Source organism: Haliotis rubra, unplaced genomic scaffold, assembly GCF_003918875.1.
Source record: "Haliotis rubra isolate DU_JTF1 unplaced genomic scaffold, ASM391887v1 Scf154, whole genome shotgun sequence".
NCBI classification, from domain to species: Eukaryota; Metazoa; Mollusca; class Gastropoda; order Lepetellida; family Haliotidae; genus Haliotis; species Haliotis rubra.
In genome coordinates this window covers 367,537-387,237 of record NW_025765492.1, presented here as the reverse complement: position 1 = coordinate 387,237, position 19,701 = coordinate 367,537, and the positions used below count along the sequence as shown (strand labels likewise).

Here is a 19,701-nt window from a genome sequence, read left to right as displayed (position 1 = left end):
AACTAAACATGTAAGAAACACGTGATACAGGAACATCGCATCCTATTTCGAGGCTTCAACGGGTTTTATGTTGGACATTTGGAGGACATTTCCATATGTGAGGCATCAGTCTAAAACAAAAATATTTGAGTTATACCATAAAAACTTGTGTTTTCTTTTTCGCGTGAACAAGTGATTTACATTTACATGTGTTGTTGACGGCTTGCACCGTTTAGGTAATACTCTCATAATTTTTTAACTACATTTTTGTGATTCTTTTCATTTATTTCAGGCACGAGGCGGATGGAGGTAGGTGACTGAAAAGAATAAGATCATGAAAATCTTATTACAAACCAAGAACCAGTTTTTACAGTACATATTTATTTATGTGCATACTATTTCACTCATTACCGTTTTTTGTTATGAACAATTATTACGCTCAATAAGATATGGCAACATATTATATTTGATATTGATATTGACTTAATACAGTTAAAGGTGATCTGTATCCGTACGTATACAATATATATGTATACTCAGCCTCCAGCAATTGAGACCGTTTAATTATATAAAAACATTAAGTACACTCCTCTCCACTGTTTTAAAATCAAGAAGTAAACCCCCCATTATAAAATTGATTAATTTGGAATTTCAATCTTCACCCTATATTCAGCATGTATGCATTATTTATGTTCGCATTTTGTTTGTATTATGGGCCAATAACCTGCATTATTGAAATATAAATGTCTGTCTGTGTCTGTACATGTGTCTGTGACAATATGTATGTACTAGCATAATTTATACAAAAAAGTGTAATTGTACATATTGCCAGAAAATCATCTGATGTGTTCCTCCCAATATTAATTTCAGTTATCCTTCAACAGTAATAAAAGCCAATTCCTGTCAACCAATTTGAGCTGGAAATATATGGGACCAGTGAGGTCATTTCATAATTAGACCAATGTATAAAGATTCAGAGTAAATATGACAGTATAATAAGGGGGAGGACTTTCCAACATTCACATTTTCTTTTATGTTATTTCAGCAGCTCCAGTCTTTGATGTCTTCATTGTGTTACATTTTCCAACATTTCTGTAATAATTCCTAGAGTCAAAGAGGTTTGGGAACCGGATATGGCCAATTCTGTTTTCTCATTGAATGTTTTCATATACGAGTTTCCCCCAAAACATCTTCTCAAATAGCGGCCCTAATATGACAGCACCCAATGCAAGGAACGTGCTGACCGATGCAACCTTGGATAAGCAGAATGTCAGCTTCCCGGGAACGTCCAATATGGCCACCGATTTGCCTGATGGGTAGGTACCGTTGCACACATACATGTCAGAAACAGCTCAAAAACACATGATGGTTAGTTCAATCACCCCGACTGTAATTCCACCTTTGTCAGCACGAGCTTGTGGGATTCACATTAAACTGACAGGCAGTGATATAACCATCAAGGCAAGATACACGCCCCGTTTCACCAACACCTGCTATCAGAACTATATGATAGTTATTTTCAAACACATACTTCTGATATAACCGGAATCATTCAATGGGATCTTCTTTAAGCAGCCATTTCTGATATTAATGAAATGGTAATGCCGGTTTGTTTTCAATGTTATGACATGGTGGCTAACTTCTGTTTTCCTTTTCTCACATAATATGACTACTCCTTGTTCCAATAGCGGCCTTAATATGACAGCTCCGAATGCAACGAAGGTGCTGACCGATGCAACCCTGGATAAGCAGAATGTCAGCTTCCCGGGAACGTCCAATATGACCACCGATGCGCCTGATGGGTAGGTACTGTTGCACACATGCATGATGCACTAGAACACGTTATCTGGACGCGAGAGACGCCTTCGCATGATGTCCACAGTAGTGTCCCTTTGGGCAAGGCAGGAACATATGATGATTAAATCCCGGTGCGCCCCAATTATGGTTCTACGTTTCTCAGCACCATACCCGTGCCCGTGGAAGTCACATTCAGCTGACAGACAGGTGTAACGGGAATACAGTTTCATATTGCGTGCACGTGGTTCTGAAATTATGAAACGATGCAAGGGTATCATAACTGGTTGATAGTGATTCTTAAACACATACTGCTATAGTCGGATCATACAATAAGATCTTCGTTTAGCAGAGATTCTAATATACATGAAAAGTGTAATTTTGGTTCTATTTCAATGTTAAGATATTGTTGCAAATTCCTGTTTTCCATCTTTCACATACTATTTTTCATACATGGATATTCCTAAATAGCATAAAGACATTGTCTTCTTCTTAAAATAGCGGCCGTAATATGACAGCTCCGAATGCAACGAACGCGCCGACCGACTCATCCCTGGCCATGCAGAATGTTAGCTTCCCGGGAAAGTCCAATATGGCTACAGATTTGCCTGATGGGTAGGTACTGTTGCACACATACATACATGTTTTGTTAGAAACAAAATTTAGGAACATATGATGGTTTGTTCAAATCCCAGTGCGCCCCAATTATGGTTCTACGTTTGTCAGCACCATGCCCGTGCTCGTGGAAGTCACAGTCAGCTGACAGACAGTTGTAACGGGAATACAGTTTCATATTGCATGCACGTGGTTCGGGTTGATATTCTGAAACTATGATAGTGAGTGAGTGAGTGAGTTTAGTTTTACGCCGCACTCAGCAATATTCCAGCAATATGGCGGCGGTCTGTTAATAATCGAGACTGGACCAGACAATCCAGTGATCAACAGCATGAGCATCGATCTGCGCAATTGGGAACCGATGTCATGCGTCAACCAAGTGAGCGAGCCTGACCACCCGATCCCGTTAGTCGCCTCCTACGACAAGCATTGGTTACTGAAGATCAATATTCTAACCCGGACCTTCGCGGGTCTGAAACTATGATACGTTGCAAGGTGTCTCAGTTTCGCCCACACCTGCTATCATAACTGTTTGATAGCGATTCCTAATCACATACTTATACTATAGTCGGATGATTCAATAGAATCTTCTTTTAACAGAGATTTCTAATATTTATGTAAACGGTAACTGCGGTTCTATTTCAATGTAAAGACGTTGTTGTAAACACCTGTATTCCTTATTTCACATACTATATTTCATATATAGATACATGTATTCCTAAATATCATAGAGAAATCGCCATCTTCTTAAAATAGCGGCCCTAATATGACAGCACCCAATGCAAGGAACGCGCCGACTGACTCAACCCTGGATAAGCAGAATGTCAGCTTCCCGGGAACGTCCAATATGGCCACCGATTTGCCTGATGGGTAGGTACCGTTGCAACCATACATGTCAGAAGCAGCTCAGAAACACATGATGGTTAGTTCAATGGCCCCGATTGTAATTCCACTTTTGTCATCACGAGCCTGTGAAATTCACTTTAAGCTGACAGACAGTGATATAACGGGAATGCTATTTACTGTTGCGTGAACGTGGTTCAGGTTGAAGTTTTGAGATTATGATACTTTGCAAGGTGTCGGAGACACGCAGACAAGAATGGTTAACCTCCTTATCCAACTAAAGGTCGCTTCTGTATACAAGCTGGTTAACCTCCTTATCCAACTAAAGGTCGCTCCTGTATACAAGCTGGTTAACCTCCTTATCCAACTGAAGGTCGCTTCTGTATACAAGAAGGTTAACCTCCGTATCCAACTAAAGGTCGCTTCTGTATACAAACAGGTTAACCTTCTCATTCAACTAAAGGTCGCTTCTGTATACAAGCAGGTTAGCCGCCCTCATCCAACTAAAGGTCTGTATACAGGCAAGTTAACCTTTTCATCCAACTAAAGGTCGCTTTGTGTATACAAGCTGGTTAACCTCCTCATCCAACTAAAGGTCGCTTCTGTATACAAACTGGTTAACCTCCTCATCCAACTAAAGGTCGCTGCTGTATACAAGCAGGTTAACCTTCTCATCCAACTAAAGGTCGCTTCTGTGTACAAGCTGCTTAAACTTCTCATCCAACTAAAGGTCGCTTCTGTATACAAGCAGGTTAACCTTCTCATCAACTAAAACTAAAGGTCGCTTCTGTATACAGGCAAGTTAATACTTTCCATCCAACTAAAGGTCGCTTCTGTATACAAGCTGGTTAACCTCCTTATCCAACTAAAGGTCGCTTCTGTATACAAGCTGGTTAACCTCCTCATCCAACTAAAGGTCGCTTCTGTATACAAGCAGGTTAACCTCCGTATGCAACTAAAGGTCTGTATAAAAGCAGTGACATGAATGTGACACAAGATGAGCATCAACCTGTTAACCTAATCTAACTTTATACGAGCTGCATATTGTATTACAACATCTGTTGTTTTCATAGCTACAACGTGTCCCCTCGTACTGAAGAGGGGTTTGGAAATAGGACACGCCTCCCTGAAAGGCATGGAGGGAAAGCCACAGGTGTATCGTAATTTATATGAATACTTCGAGCAGGGTTTCACGAAATAGCCCCCAAACAGCACATACAATAACAATTTCATTTCTTTAGGCGCAATTTCCAATATGTTTCGAACACAGAATGACAGTGAATCCAGTGCATAAACTATTGAACATATTTGAATTTCTTCAAACTTTTTTTAGTTGTCTCAAACGAATTGTTGCTTATATTCCCGAAATTCATACGTGTATAGTTACTATGGAATCTAGAGGTCCCGAGAAGTTAACAATCATCATGACTCGTGGTCATGGGTGGTCGATACAGTAATAGCGTGGCGTTATTGCTCTTGATATCCAACACTGGTTAGCTAGAGCAATCGTGCGTGTGTGATGTGTGCGTGTGTAGATGTGCGCGTGTCTGTTTGAGTGCAACACATCACACCAAGCAATATTCTAGTTGTTTGATCAGGGTAACAATTAATGCAAGAAGGGTGTCTTGCTAGACAAGCTTTGCGCATTTCAAATTTACTGTCATCAGTTACCAAAATATATCTGATGGAATTCCTCCTTTTGACTTTTGTTGTGTGTACATATGTACCTTTGCATGTGTCTGTGACAGTTGCCACCAGCAAGGCAAGATACACGCCCCGTTTCACCAACACCTGCTATCAGAACTATATGATAGTTATTTTCAAACACATACTTCTGATATAATCGGAATCATTCAATGGGATCTTCTTTAAGCAGCCATTTCTGATGTTAATGAAATGGTAATGCCGGTTTGTTTTCAATGTTATGACATCGTGGCTAACTTCTGTTTTCCTTTTCTCACATAATATGACTATTCCTTGTTCCAATAGCGGCCTTAATATGACAGCTCCGAATGCAACGAACGTGCTGACCGATGCAACCCTGGATAAGCAGAATGTCAGCTTCCCGGGAACGTCCAATATGACCACAGATTTGCCTGATGGGTAGGTACCGTTGCACACATGCATGATGCACTAGAACACGTTATCTGGACGCGAGAGACGCCTTAGCATGATGTCCAGAGTAGTGTCCCTTGGGCAAGGCAGGAACATATGATGATTAAATCCCGGTGCGCCCCAATTATGTTTCTACGTTTCTCAGCACCATACCCGTGCCCGTGGAAGTCACATTCAGCTGACAGACAGGTGTAACGGGAATACAGTTTCATATTGCGTGCACGTGGTTCTGAAATTATGAAACGATGCAAGGTGTCTCAGTTTCGCCGAGTATCATAACTGGTTGATAGTGATTCTTAAACACATACTGCTATAGTCGGATCATACAATAAGATCTTCGTTTAGCAGAGATTCTAATATACATGAAAAGTGTAATTTTGGTTCTATTTCAATGTTAAGATATTGTTGCAAATTCCTGTTTTCCATCTTTCACATACTATTTTTCATACATGGATATTCCTAAATAGCATAAAGACATTGTCTTCTTCTTAAAATAGCGGCCGTAATATGACAGCTCCGAATGCAACGAACGCGCCGACCGACTCATCCCTGGCCATGCAGAATGTTAGCTTCCCGGGAAAGTCCAATATGGCTACAGATTTGCCTGATGGGTAGGTACTGTTGCACACATACATACATGTTTTGTTAGAAACAAAATTTAGGAACATATGATGGTTTGTTCAAATCCCAGTGCGCCCCAATTATGGTTCTACGTTTGTCAGCACCATGCCCGTGCTCGTGGAAGTCACAGTCAGCTGACAGACAGTTGTAACGGGAATACAGTTTCATATTGCGTGCACGTGGTTCGGGTTGATATTCTGAAACTATGAGTAGTGAGTGAGTGAGTGAGTTTAGTTTTACGCCGAACTCAGCAATATTCCAGCAATATGGCGGCGGTCTGTAAATAATCGAGACTGGACCAGATAATCCAGTGATCAACAGCATGAGCATCGATCTGCGCAATTGGGAACCGATGTCATGCGTCAACCAAGTGAGCGAGCCTGACCACCCGATCCCGTTAGTAGCCTCCTACGACAAGCATTGGTTACTGAAGATCAATATTCTAACCCGGACCTTCGCGGGTCTGAAACTATGATACGTTGCAAGGTGTCTCAGTTTCGCCCACACCTGCTATCATAACTGTTTGATAGCGATTCCTAATCACATACTTATACTATAGTCGGATGATTCAATAGAATCTTCTTTTAGCAGAGATTTCTAATATTTATGTAAACGGTAACTGCGGTTCTATTTCAATGTAAAGACGTTGTTGTAAACACCTGTATTCCTTATTTCACATACTATATTTCATATATAGATACATGTATTCCTAAATATCATAGAGAAATCGCCATCTTCTTAAAATAGCGGCCCTAATATGACAGCACCCAATGCAAGGAACGCGCCGACTGACTCAACCCTGGATAAGCAGAATGTCAGCTTCCCGGGAACGTCCAATATGGCCACCGATTTGCCTGATGGGTAGGTACCGTTGCAACCATACATGTCAGAAGCAGCTCAGAAACACATGATGGTTAGTTCAATCGCCCCGATTGTAATTCCACTTTTGTCATCACGAGCCTGTGAAATTCACTTTAAGCTGACAGACAGTGATATAACGGGAATGCTATTTACTGTTGCGTGAACGTGGTTCAGGTTGAAATTCTGAGATTATGATACTTTGCAAGGTGTCGGAGACACGCAGACAAGCTGGTTAACCTCCTTATCCAACTAAAGGTCGCTTCTGTATACAAGCAGGTTAACCTCCTTATCCAACTAAAGGTCGCTCCTGTATACAAGCTGGTTAACCTCCTTATCCAACTGAAGGTCGCTTCTGTATACAAGAAGGTTAACCTCCTTATCCAACTAAAGGTCGCTTCTGTATACAAACAGGTTAACCTTCTCATCCAACTAAAGGTCGCTTCTGTATACAAGCAGGTTAACCTCCTCATCCAACTAAAGGTCGCTTCTGTATACAAGCTGGTTAACCTCCTCATCCAACTAAAGGTCGCTTCTGTATACAAGCTGGTTAACCTTCTCATCCAACTAAAGGTCGCTTCTGTATACAAGCTGGTTAACCTCCTTATCCAACTAAAGGTCGCTTCTGTATACAAGCTGGTTAACCTCCTTATCCAACTAAAGGTCGCTTCTGTATACAAGCTGGTTAACCTTCTCATCCAACTAAAGGTCGCTTCTGTATACAAGCTGGTTATCCGCCTCATCCAACTAAAGTTCGCTTCTGTATATACAGGCAAGTTAACCCTTTCATCCAACTAAAGGTCGCTTCTGTATACAAGCAGGTTAACCTCCTTATCCAACTAAAGGTCGCTTCTGTATACAAGAAGGTTAACCTCCGTATCCAAGTAAAGGCCGCTACTGTATACAAACAGGTTAACCTTCTCATCCAACTAAAGGTCGCTTCTGTATACAAGCAGGTTAACCGCCTCATCCAACTAAAGGTCGCTTCTGTATACAGGCAAGTTAACCTTTTCATCCAACTAAAGGTCGCTTCTGTATACAAGCTGGTTAACCTCCTCATCCAACTAAAGGTCGCTTCTGTATACAAGCTGGTTAACCTCCTCATCCAACTAAAGGTCGCTTCTGTATACAAGCTGGTTAACCTCCTCATCCAACTAAAGGTCGCTTCTGTATACAAGCTGGTTAACCTTCTCATCCAACTAAAGGTCGCTTCTGTATACAAGCTGGTTAACCTTCTCATCCAACTAAAGGTCGCTTCTGTATACAAGCAGGTTAACCTCCTCATCCAACTAAAGGTCGCTTCTGTATACAAGCAGGTTAACCTCATCCAACTAAAGGTCGCTTCTGTATACAAGCTGGTTAACCTCCTCATCCAACTAAAGGTCGCTTCTGTATACAAGCAGGTTAACCTTCTCATCCAACTAAGGTCGCTTCTGTATACAAGCTGGTTAACCTCCATATGCAACTAAAGGTCTGTATAAAAGCAGTGACATGAATGTGACACAAGATGAGCATCAACCTGTTAACCTAATCTAACTTTATACGAGCTGCATATTGTATTACAACATCTGTTGTATTCATAGCTACAACGTGTCCCCTCGTACTGAAGAGGGGTTTGGAAATAGGACACGCCTCCCTGAAAGGCATGGAGGGAAAGCCACAGGTGTATCGTAATTTATATGAATACTTCGAGCAGGGTTTCACGAAATAGCCCCCAAACAGCACATACAATAACAATTTCATTTCTTTAGGTGCAATTTCCAATATGTTTCGAACACAGAATGACAGTGAATCCAGTGCACAAACTATTGAACATATTTGAATTTCTTCAAACTATTTTTAGTTGTCTCAAACGAATTGTTGCTTATATTCCCAAAATTCATACGTGTATAGTTACTATGGAATCTAGAGGTCCCGAGAAGTTAACAATCATCATGACTCGTGGTCATGGGTGGTCGATACAGTAATAGCGTGGCGTTATTGCTCTTGATATCCAACACTGGTTAGCTAGAGCAATCGTGCGTGTGTGCGTGTGTAGATGTGCGCGTGTCTGTTAAAGTGCAACACATCACACCAAGCAATATTCTAGTTGTTTGATCAGGGTAACAATTAATGCAAGAAGGGTGTCTTGCTAGACAAGCTTTGCGCATTTCAAATTTACTGTCATCAGTTACCAAATATATCTGATGGAATTCCTCCTTTTTGACTTTTGTTGTGTGTACATGTGTACCTTTGCATGTGTCTGTGACAGTTGCCACCAGCAAGGCAAGATACACGCCCCGTTTCACCAACACCTGCTATCAGAACTATATGATAGTTATTTTCAAACACATACTTCTGATATAATCGGAATCATTCAATGGGATCTTCTTTAAGCAGCCATTTCTGATGTTAATGAAATGGTAATGCCGGTTTGTTTTCAATGTTATGACATGGTGGCTAACTTCTGTTTTCCTTTTCTCACATAATATGACTACTCCTTGTTCCAATAGCGGCCTTAATATGACAGCTCCGAATGCAACGAAGGTGCTGACCGATGCAACCCTGGATAAGCAGAATGTCAGCTTCCCGGGAACGTCCAATATGACCACCGATGCGCCTGATGGGTAGGTACTGTTGCACACATGCATGATGCACTAGAACACGTTATCTGGACGCGAGAGACGCCTTAGCATGATGTCCACAGTAGTGTCCCTTTGGGCAAGGCAGGAACATATGATGATTAAATCCCGGTGCGCCCCAATTATGGTTCTACGTTTCTCAGCACCATACCCGTGCCCGTGGAAGTCACATTCAGCTGACAGACAGGTGTAACGGGAATACAGTTTCATATTGCGTGCACGTGGTTCTGAAATTATGAAACGATGCAAGGTGTCTCAGTTTCGCCGAGTATCATAACTGGTTGATAGTGATTCTTAAACACATACTGCTATAGTCGGATCATACAATAAGATCTTCGTTTAGCAGAGATTCTAATATACATGAAAAGTGTAATTTTGGTTCTATTTCAATGTTAAGATATTGTTGCAAATTCCTGTTTTCCATCTTTCACATACTATTTTTCATACATGGATATTCCTAAATAGCATAAAGACATTGTCTTCTTCTTAAAATAGCGGCCGTAATATGACAGCTCCGAATGCAACGAACGCGCCGACCGACTCATCCCTGGCCATGCAGAATGTTAGCTTCCCGGGAAAGTCCAATATGGCTACAGATTTGCCTGATGGGTAGGTACTGTTGCACACATATATACATGTTTTGTTAGAAACAAAATTTAGGAACATATGATGGTTTGTTCAAATCCCAGTGCGCCACAATTATGGTTCTACGTTTGTCAGCACCATGCCCGTGCTCGTGGAAGTCACAGTCAGCTGACAGACAGTTGTAACGGGAATACAGTTTCATATTGCGTGCACGTGGTTCGGGTTGATATTCTGAAACTATGATAGTGAGTGAGTGAGTGAGTGAGTTTAGTTTTACGCCGAACTCAGCAATATTCCAGCAATATGGCGGCGGTCTGTAAATAATCGAGACTGGACCAGATAATCCAGTGATCAACAGCATGAGCATCGATCTGCGCAATTGGGAACCGATGTCATGCGTCAACCAAGTGAGCGAGCCTGACCACCCGATCCCGTTAGTAGCCTCCTACGACAAGCATTGGTTACTGAAGATCAATATTCTAACCCGGACCTTCGCGGGTCTGAAACTATGATACGTTGCAAGGTGTCTCAGTTTCGCCCACACCTGCTATCATAACTGTTTGATAGCGATTCTTAATCACATACTTATATATACTATAGTCGGATGATTCAATAGAATCTTGTTTTAGCAGTGATTTCTAATATTTATATAAAAGGTACCTGCAGTTCTATTTCAATGTAAATGTCAATGTATTCCTAAATATCATAGAGACATCGCCATCTTCTTAAAATAGTGGCCCTAATATGACAGCACCCAATGCAAGGAACGCGCCGACCGACTCAACCCTGGATAAGCAGAATGTCAGCTTCCCGGGAACGTCCAATATGGCCACCGATTTGCCTGATGGGTAGGTACCGTTGCAACCATACATGTCAGAAGCAGCTCAGAAACACATGATGGTTAGTTCAATGGCCCCGATTGTAATTCCACTTTTTGTCATCACGAGCCTGTGAAATTCACTTTAAGCTGACAGACAGTGATATAACGGGAATGCTATTTACTGTTGCGTGAACGTGGTTCAGGTTGAAATTCTGAGATTATGATACTTTGCAAGGTGTCGGAGACACGCAGACAAGCTGGTTAACCTCCTTATCCAACTAAAGGTCGCTTCTGTATACAAGCTGGTTAACCTCCTTATCCAACTAAAGGTCGCTTCTGTATACAAGCTGGTTAACCTCCTTATCCAACTAAAGGTCGCTTCTGTATACAAACTGGTTAACCTTCTCATCCAACTAAAGGTCGCTTCTGTATACAAGCTGGTTAACCTCCTCATCCAACTAAAGGTCGCTTCTGTATACAAGCAGGTTAACCTCCTTATCCAACTAAAGGTCGCTTCTGTATACAAGCAGGTTAACCTCCTCATCCAACTAAAGGTCGCTTCTGTATACAAGCTGGTTAACCTCCTCATCCAACTAAAGGTCGCTTCTGTATAAAAGCTGGTTAAAAGACACTAAAGGTCGCTTCTGTATACAAGCTGGTTAACCTCCTCATCCAACTAAAGGTCGCTTCTGTATACAAGCTGGTTAACCTCCTTATCCAACTAAAGAGGTCGCTTCTGTATACAAGCTGGTTAACCTTCTCATCCAACTAAAGGTCGCTTCTGTATACAAGCTGGTTAACCGCCCTTATCCAACTAAAAGGTCGCTTCTGTATACAAGCTGGTTAACCTCCTCATCCAACTAAAGGTCGCTTCTGTATACAAACAGGTTACCTCCTCGTCCAACTAAAGGTCACTTCTGTATACAAGCTGGTTAACCTTCTCATCCAACCAAAGGCCGCCTCTGTATACAAGCTGGTTAACCTTCTCATCCAACTAAAGGTCGCTTCTGTATACAAGCTGGTTAAGCTTCTCATCCAACCAAAGGCCGCATCTGTATACAAGCAGGTTAACCTCCTTATCCAACTAAAGGTCGCTTCTGTATACAAGCTGGTTAACCTTCTCATCCAACTAAAGGTCGCTTCTGTATACAAGCAGGTTAACCTTCTCATCCAACTAAAGGTCGCTTCTGTATACAAGCTGGTTAAGCTTCTCATCCAACTAAAGGTCGCATCTGTATACAAGCAGGTTAACCTCCTCTATCCAACTAAAGGTCGCTTCTGTATACAAGCTGGTTAACCTTCTCATCCAACTAAAGGTCGCTTCTGTATACAAGCTGGTTAACCTTCTCATCCAACTAAAGGTCGCTTCTGTATACAAGCTGGTTAAGCTTCTCATCCAACCAAAGGCCGCATCTGTATACAAGCAGGTTAACCTTCTCATCCAACTAAAGGTCGCTTCTGTATACAAGCTGGTTAAGCTTCTCATCCAACCAAAGGCCGCTTCTGTATACAAGCTGGTTAACCTTCTCATCCAACTAAAGGTCGCTTCTGTATACAAGCAGGTTAACCTCCTTATACAACTAAAGGTCACTTCTGTATACAAGCTGGTTAACCTTCTCATCCAACTAAAGGTCGCTTCTGTATACAAGCTGGTTAACCTCCTGATCCAACTAAAGGTCGCTTCTGTATACAAGCTGGTTACCGTTCTCGTCCAACTAAAGGTCGCTTCTGTATACAAGCTGGTTAAGCTTCTCATCCAACTAAAGGTCGCTTCTGTATACAAGCAGGTTAACCTCCTTATCCAACTAAAGGTCGCTTCTGTATACAAGCTGGTTAACCTTCTTATCCAACTAAAGGTCGCTTCTGTATACAAGCTGGTTAACCTCCTCATCCAACTAAAGGTCGCTTCTGTATACAAGCTGGTTAACCTTCTCATCCAACTAAAGGTCGCTTCTGTATACAAGCTGGTTAACCTTCTCATCCAACTAAAGGTCGCTTCTGTATACAAGCTGGTTAACCTCCTTATCCAACTAAAGGTCGCTTCTGTATACAAGCTGGTTAACCGCTTTCTCATCCAACTAAAGGTCGCTTCTGTATACAAGCTGGTTAACCTTCTCATCCAACTAAAGGTCGCTTCTGTATACAAGCTGGTTAACCTCTCATCCAACTAAAGGTCACTTCTGTATACAAGCTGGTTAACCTTCTCATCCAACTAAAGGTCGCTTCTGTATACAAGCTGGTTAAGCTTCTCATCCAACTAAAGGTCGCTTCTGTATACAAGCTGGTTAACCTTCTCATCCAACTAAAGGTCGCTTCTGTATACAAGCTGGTTAACCTTCTCATCCAACTAAAGGTCGCTTCTGTATACAAGCAGGTTAACCTCCTCATCCAACTAAAGGTCGCTTCTGTATACAAGCTGGTTAACCTCCTTACCCAACTAAAGGCCGCTTCAGTATAGAAACTGGTTAACCTCCTTATCCAACTAAAGACCGCTTCAGTATACAAGCTGGTTAACCTCCTTATCCAACTAAAGGTCGCTTCTGTATACAAGCTGGTTAACCTCCTTATCCAACTAAAGGTCGCTTCTGTATACAAGCTGGTTAACCTCCTTATCCAACTAAAGGTCGCTTCTGTATACAAGCTGGTTAACCTTCTCATCCAACTAAAGGTCGCTTCTGTATACAAGCTGGTTAACCTCCTCATCCAACTAAAGGTCGCTTCTGTATACAAGCTGGTTAACCTCCTCATCCAACTAAAGGTCGTTTCTGTATACAAGCTGGTTAACCTTCTCATCCAACTAAAGGTCGCTTCTGTATACAAGCTGGTTAAGCTTCTCATCCAACTAAAGGTCGCTTCTGTATACAAGCTGGTTAACCTTCTCATCCAACTAAAGGTCGCTTCTGTATACAAGCTGGTTAACCTCCTTATCCAACTAAAGGTCGCTTCTGTATACAAGCTGGTTAACCTTCTCATCCAACTAAAGGCCGCTTCTGTATACAAGCTGGTTAACCTCCTTATCCAACTAAAGGCCGCTTCTGTATACAAGCTGGTTAACCTCCTCATCCAACTAAAGACCGCTTCTGTATACAAGCTGGTTAACCTCCTTATCCAACTAAAGGTCGCTTCTGTATACAAGCTGGTTAACCTTCTTATCCAACTAAAGGTCGCTTCTGTATACAAGCTGGTTAACCTTCTCATCCAACTAAAGGTCGCTTCTGTATACAAGCTGGTTAACCTCCTTATCCAACTAAAGGTCGCTTCTGTATACAAGCTGGTTAACCTCCTTATCCAACTAAAGACCGCTTCAGTATACAAGCTGGTTAACCTCCTTATCCAACTAAAGGTCGCTTCTGTATACAAGCTGGTTAACCTCCTTATCCAACTAAAGGTCGCTTCTGTATACAAGCTGGTTAACCTCCTCATCCAACTAAAGGTCGCTTCTGTATACAAGCTGGTTAACCTCCTTATCCAACTAAAAGTCGCTTCTGTATACAAGCTGGTTAACCTCCTTATCCAACTAAAGGTCGCTTCTGTATACAAGCTGGTTAACCTCCTTATCCAACTAAAGGTCGCTTCTGTATACAAGCTGGTTAACCTCCTCATCCAACTAAAGGTCGCTTCTGTATACAAGCTGGTTAACCTCCTCATCCAACTAAAGGTCGCTTCTGTATACAAGCTGGTTAACCTTCTCATCCAACTAAAGGTCGCTTCTGTATAGAAGCTGGTTAACCTCCTCATCCAACTAAAGGCCGCTTCTGTATACAAGCTGGTTAACCTCCTCATCCAACTAAAGGTCGCTTCTGTATACAAGCTGGTTAACCTCCTTATCCAACTAAAGGTCGCTTCTGTATACAAGCTGGTTAACCTCCTCATCCAACTAAAGGTCGCTTCTGTATACAAGCTGGTTAACCTCTTATCCAACTAAAGGTCGCTTCTGTATACAAGCTGGTTAACCTTCTCATCCAACTAAAGGTCGCTTCTGTATACAAGCTGGTTAACCTCCTTATCCAACTAAAGGTCGCTTCTGTATACAAGCTGGTTAACCTTCTCATCCAACTAAAGGTCTCTTCAGGTCGCTTCTTTACAAGCTGGTTAACCTCCTTATCCATCTACAAGCTGGTTAACCTCCTTATCAAGCAACCTTCTCATTCAACTAAAGGTCGCTTCTGTATACAAGCAGGGTTAACCTAACCTCCTATCCAACTAAAGGTCGCTTCTGTATACAAGCTGGTTAACCTCCTTATCCAACTAAAGGTCGCTTCTGTATACAAACTGGGTTAATTTCTCCTTATCAACTAAAACTACAAGCAGGTTAACCTCCTTATCCAACTAAAGGTCGCTTCTGTATACAAGCAGGTTAACCTCCTTATCCAACTAAAGGTCGCTTCTGAATACAAGCAGGTTAACCTCCTTATCCAACTAAAGGTCGCTTCTGTATACAAGCAGGTTAACCTCCTTATCCAACTAAAGGTCTGTATAAAAGCAGTCACATGAATGTGACACAATATGAGCATAAACCTGTTAACCTAATCTAACTTTATACGAGCTGCATATTGTATTACAACATCTGTGGTATTCATAGCTACAACGTGTCCCCTCGTACTGAAGCGGGGTTTGGAAATGGGACACGCCTCCCTGACAGGCATGGAGGGAAAGCCACAGGTGTATCGTAATTTATATGAATACTTCGAGCAGGGTTTCACGAAATAGCCCCCAAACAGCACATACAATAACAATTTCATTTCTTTAGGTGCAATTTCCAATATGTTTCGAACACAGAATGACAGTGAATCCAGTACACAAACTATTGAACATATTTGAATTTCTTCAAACTATTTTTAGTTCTCTCAAACGAATTGTTGCTTATATTCCCCAAATACATACGTGTATAGTTACTATGGAATCTAGAGGTTCCGAGAAGTTAACAATCATCATGACTCGTGGTCATGGGTGGCCGATACAGTAACAGCGTGGTGTTATTGCTCTTGATATCCAACACTGGTTAGCTAGAGCAATCGTGCGTGTGTGCGTGTGTAGATGTGTGCGTGTGTAGATGTGCGCGTGTCTGTTTGAGTGCAACACATCACACCAAGCATATCCTAGTTGTTTGATCGGGGTAATAACAATTAATGGTTATCTTGCTAGACAAGCTTTGCGCATTTCAAATTTACTGTCATCAGTTACCAAATATATCTCTTATGGAATTCTTCCTTTTTGACTTTTACTGTGTGTACATATGTACCTTTGCATGTGTTTGTGACAGTTGCCACCAGGAAGGCAAGATACACGCCCCCTTTCACCAACCCCTGCTATCAGAACTATATGATAGTTATTTTCAAACACATACTTCTGATATAATCGGAATCATTCAATGGGATCTTCTTTAAGCAGCCATTTCTGATGTTAATGAAATGGTAATGCCGGTTTGTTTTCAATGTTATGACATCGTGGCTAACTTCTGTTTTCCTTTTCTCACATAATATGACTATTCCTTGTTCCAATAGCGGCCTTAATATGACAGCTCCGAATGCAACGAACGTGCTGACCGATGCAACCCTGGATAAGCAGAATGTCAGCTTCCCGGGAACGTCCAATATGGCCACAGATTTGCCTGATGGGTAGGTACCGTTGCACACATACATACATGTTTTGTTAGAAACAAAATTTAAGAACATTTGATGGTTTGTTCAAATCCCGGTGCGCCCCAATTATGTTTCTACGATTCTCAGCACCATACCCGTGCCCGTGGAAGTCACATTCAGCTGACAGACAGGTGTAACGGGAATACAGTTTCATATTGCGTGCACGTGGTTCTGAAATTATGAAACGATGCAAGGTGTCTCAGTTTCGCCGAGTATCATAACTGGTTGATAGTGATTTTTAAACACATACTGCTATAGTCGGATCATACAATAAGATCTTCTTTTAGCAGAGATTCTAATATACATGAAAAGTGTAATTTTGGTTGTATTTCAATGTTAAGATATTGTTGCAAACTCCTGTTTTCCATCTTTCACATACTATATTTCATATGTGGATATTCCTAAATAGCATAAAGACATTGTCTTCTTCTTAAAATAGTGGCCGTAATATGACAGCTCCGAATGCAACGAACGCGCCTACCGACTCATCCCTGGCCATGCAGAATGTTAGCTTCCCGGGAAAGTCCAATATGGCTACAGATTTGCCAGATGGGTAGGTACTGTTGCACACATACATACATGGTCGTTAGAAACAAAATTTAGGAACATATGATGGTTGGTTCAAATCCCGGTGTGCCCCAAATGTTCCTACGTTTAACAGCACCATATCCGTGCTCGTGGGATTGACATTAAGCTGACAGGCAGTTGTAATGGGAACACTGTTAAATATTACGTGCACGTGGTTCAGGTTGATATTCTTAAAATATGATACGTTGCAAGGTGTCGGACCCAACCATATGAGCAGGCTAAACTTGCAGTCCAATTAATCTGGATTGGTTGGTTGGTTTGTTGTTTAACGCCGCACTCAGCAATATTCCAGCTATATGACGGTGGTCTGTAAGAAATCAAGTGATCTGGAGGTCAGGGAAGATCACCAGTGTCATGACATGTGGTCAACGTTGGTCAATACAGTAACAGCGTGGCCATTGCTATTCACTGATGGGTAGATACAGTTGCACGCATACATGTTGCACTAGAACAGGTGGCCTAGTCATCTCATGCGAAGTTGGGTGTGCAGAGTACTGTTCCTTTGGGCAAATCAGGAACATATGATGGGTAGTCTAAATCCCGGTACTTTTACTTATGTCGGCAACATACCCATGCTTGTTGAATTGATATTAAGCTTGAAGTAACTGACATGCTAATACGTTGCAAAGTGTCGGAGACAAGCAGACACGCAGGCTAACCCCCGGTCTAATTAGAAGCAGCTTCTGTGTACACGCAGTTATGTGAATGGGACAAAATATAAGGAAAAAACCTGATCATTTAGGATCCTGTTCATTCTCATATAATATATTCATACAAGAGTATTCCTAAAAAGCATAATGATTCTTTTTCTTCCTCCAGTAGCGACCGTATGGCCAGCACGAATGTTCCGCATATGACGACTGATGCACCCGTGGGCACTTTAATATGGCGACTCATTCGCCTGATGGGTAAGTATCACTACACGCATTAATAAAATTCATTTTTGTGCCATAGTTTTTATATGTGTGTGTTTTTGTTTTTTGTTCTGCAATCGGCCCTATTCTTGCAATATATTTTTGAAACTACTGTTTTGAACACATTACTAACAAGCTATTTACGCTGCCAAGACGTTATCTGGGACAGAAGATGCTGGTTCAGTACGAAAACATGTATATATTTTGAAAAAACCTTCGAGTGAAAATGGTGATGTATCTGAAACACGAACAAAACTGAAACTGAAATTTGGTACCAGGTTACGTGTAATCTGAGAGGAATATACAAAAAGAGTGCCGGCAAGTATCTGATTGACATACAGTTCTCACTAATGCCACGCTGCACGGTAAACACCTGTCAGTCCCCTGCTCATACAGACAATCAATCGTCGAAACCCCAGCGTTGTAACACGTCTGCAGGTTTTAAACAGGAGGATCTTTGACTGGAACTTGGCGTCCAATATAGTCCTAAATATGTTCGATGGGGTTCAAGGTAATGTTTCGATGACAACGGCCATCGGTAACATGTAGAAGATATCGCTGTTCATCAATCGAATGAACCCAAGATCCCTGAGACCATCCTTCTGATGTTACTGGTTTGATGTCAGTGTTTGCCGGCTTAGTTATTCGGCATGTTCTCTGTCATAATGGTCACTGGTCTTCCTCTGTTTTCCGGTTGCCACGTGTTTATCAGAAGTCGACCAATAACCGAGTTGTCAATGTTCACGTTAGCACCGAAATCTTCGTCTTGCATGTCAATAACTTGCCATCGTGTATTTTATGAAAGTTTTGCCATGTCAAGAAAAGTTCTTTTGAGTTTCATCATCTTTTGTATCAGTTCAGAAAACTGTAGTGCACATGCTGCATGCATGACATTTATGCCCCTATATGCTCGGCAACATATGAAAATGCGACCCCTAGCTCTTGAGATTTTGTGTGAAGCACGTTTGTATATGTGTATTCCAGTATACGTGGGTATGATCTTCTGTTTTGCAAGAAAGTAAAAATTCCCCTTTGAATCCAGCAGGAAGTACTCACATAATGCTCATATATATATATATATATATTTCTGTGATGACTGTTATTTTGTTATGACCGATGTCAAAATACATTTGGTTTGCTCAAACAAAGCAGTATTTTCAATGTTTTAGATAATGAGTGAGTTGTCATTATAACGTTCGACATATATTCATCAAGACGCCTGCTCGTTGTTCCTTAACATCATGTATACCAGTATAAGGGATGACTGTGTAAGTTGAATACCAACTGCCACTGACATTTCAAAGCCTGTCCTTTCTATGGTAGAACTGTCGAAGAGAAGTACTTGTATTGTACTTGTATTGTCAATCAGAGACAAACCATACACGAAATGGGGACAAACTGATGATAGTGATGTGGTTTCCATTATATGATTCTATAAGTACGTTTTTCAGACGACGCAGACCTATCCCACAACGACATGCTAAAGTCCTACCCCGAACATGAAGACGTCATCGCCAGAACGTAGGGTATTTCCCACTGTATAGTTACGGCTGAATCAACATTCACATTGAAGAACAAATCTGTTTTGTTATTTATGTCTGTTTAAGTTTACATAATAAAACGCACTATTGTATTTCTTCGAAGTTCAGTCTTGTGATATGCTACACGTAAGTCAACATTCTCCCTTACTGTCTACTACTAAATAT

General features: G+C 41.4%; 1 protein-coding gene across 5 annotated transcripts; it reads left to right on the top strand.

Annotated features, from left to right (window-relative positions):
* The first annotated feature begins 1,072 nt into the window (after positions 1-1,072).
* LOC124270693 lies at positions 1,073-19,631 on the top strand. 5 transcript variants are annotated; one of them, XM_046705721.1, is made up of 12 exons: positions 1,073-1,295; positions 2,275-2,388; positions 3,145-3,258; positions 5,221-5,334; positions 5,844-5,957; positions 6,715-6,828; positions 9,942-10,055; positions 10,766-10,879; positions 16,356-16,469; positions 16,933-17,046; positions 17,901-17,989; positions 19,447-19,631. In XM_046705721.1, the coding sequence occupies exons 1-12, from the start codon at positions 1,138-1,140 to the stop codon at positions 19,518-19,520; spliced, it is 1,347 nt and encodes a 448-aa protein (XP_046561677.1). In that variant the 5' UTR covers positions 1,073-1,137; the 3' UTR covers positions 19,521-19,631. The 5 variants fall into 5 exon arrangements, with proteins under 5 accessions (XP_046561677.1, XP_046561680.1, XP_046561679.1 ...); XM_046705724.1 differs by lacking the exon at positions 5,221-5,334; XM_046705723.1 differs by lacking the exon at positions 6,715-6,828.
* Positions 19,632-19,701: the final 70 nt, after the last annotated feature.